General features: G+C 48.2%; 1 protein-coding gene across 1 annotated transcript; it reads left to right on the forward strand.

Moving 5' to 3' along the window:
- Window positions 1-1,285: 1,285 nt before the first annotated feature.
- On the forward strand, window positions 1,286-1,591 carry BDV27DRAFT_164907 (uncharacterized protein; the record flags this gene model as incomplete). Its single annotated transcript, XM_032073784.1, has 1 exon — window positions 1,286-1,591. The coding sequence occupies one exon, from the start codon at window positions 1,286-1,288 to the stop codon at window positions 1,589-1,591; it is 306 nt and encodes a 101-aa protein (XP_031920152.1).
- Window positions 1,592-1,615: the final 24 nt, after the last annotated feature.

Genomic DNA, 1,615 nt, shown 5'->3' on the forward strand with positions numbered 1-1,615 from the left:
CTTTAACAGTATATAATGCTAAACGTCATATTGCTGATTGCAGCGAGCGAGAAAGGCAACAGGATCTTTGTCGGATTCAGAGAGTACGAACATTAGAAGGTAACCAGTCCACACCATAGGTAACTACAGGGGATTTACCTAGTACAGAAGCTAGTCAGTTGGATAAGGAAGGTCCTAGATTACCATTTTGGATAGATACTCAAGGTGACGTGGTGTAATTACTTGAATAGCTTCAATTTTATCGTTTGAGTGGGAATTATTGTTTGGGTGAGGCAGACCAACACGCCGAACAGGCGGGTGGGGCTGCTGACCTAAGAGACGGATACTCGATTCCGTGTACAAACCATACAAATTATATACCTAGCTTGGTCTGTCTATTTAAAGAGAAAAGAAAAAAGAAGAAATTTCCGGGTACAAATGACCCTAAGAGAGAGTATCTTACAGTCAACTGCTCACAAATACCCAGCATTCTAATTCCGAATCGATTCCTGATGATCTGCGTCTACTATGAAATCCGGCAAACCCCCCCGTCGGTTGTACAGACCCATACTAATAATTTGCGGGGTAAGACCGTCGGCTACGGCACCTTCGAGCGTCCCGCGCACGTCGGATACTGCACCTCTCATACAATCCACTGTTAACCAGCTCATACTAGTAGAAACTGGGATTAACAATCAGGTCTGCTTCCGATATGCGGGGCGAAGGCTTCCGTTCGGATGCAACTTTCACAAAGCAGCGGCAACTAAGCTAACTGACATCTTTGAAGCTATCTATCATTGAACTCAGCAGGGAAGATCTGCTAGCAGTATTTGCAATTTCCAGCAACTTTTAGAGAATCAAACCATTACTTTTTTAATGACCACCTCCCGGGTTTATCGAGTTACTAACATAACAACGAAGGGAACAATCCAGAGCTCGTTTCCGATTAGACTTAGCCAGATATACAACCAAGCTCATGGCGCACCCAAACATCCCAGATCCCACTTTCCCCACACTCAGCAGCAGCCGTCGGTAGTGAGATCGAGGATGGGCAAAGTCCCATGCAGCCATACGTACTCCCTGTACCTGCGTTTCCCATCGGAAGTGCGGTACACATCCGCCATGACCCGTCCGTTCAAATGATATAAAGCTGTCGCCTTCGACCGGTTAAGCTCTCATTATCTACATTCCCTCATCTTCTTGTACAATACCGACATACAATCCCAAACCCCTCCCCCCCTCTCGCAGCATACTCCACCTCTAGCATACGTGATCCCCAAACCAAGTCCAACAACAACAACCAATAATGCTTGGTAAGATCGCCCTCGAGGAAGCCTTCGCGCTTCCCCGCTTCGAAGAAAAGACACGCTGGTGGGCAAGTCTATTTTCCACGGATGCCGAAACCCACGTCAAAGAAATCACCGACATCAACAAGATCCGCATCGAGCACGCAGACAAGCATGGCGTCGGCTACCAAATCCTCTCATACACAGCCCCCGGTGTACAGGACATCTGGGACCCCGTCGAAGCCCAAGCGCTCGCCGTCGAGATTAATGACTATATCGCCGAACAAGTGCGCGTGAACCCCGACCGATTCGGCGCTTTCGCGTAAGTCCTCCCATACCTCCCCATCCTC

The sequence above is a fragment of the Aspergillus caelatus genome (genome assembly GCF_009193585.1).
Source record: "Aspergillus caelatus strain CBS 763.97 unplaced genomic scaffold BDV27scaffold_672, whole genome shotgun sequence".
Lineage (NCBI taxonomy): Eukaryota > Fungi > Ascomycota > Eurotiomycetes > Eurotiales > Aspergillaceae > Aspergillus > Aspergillus caelatus.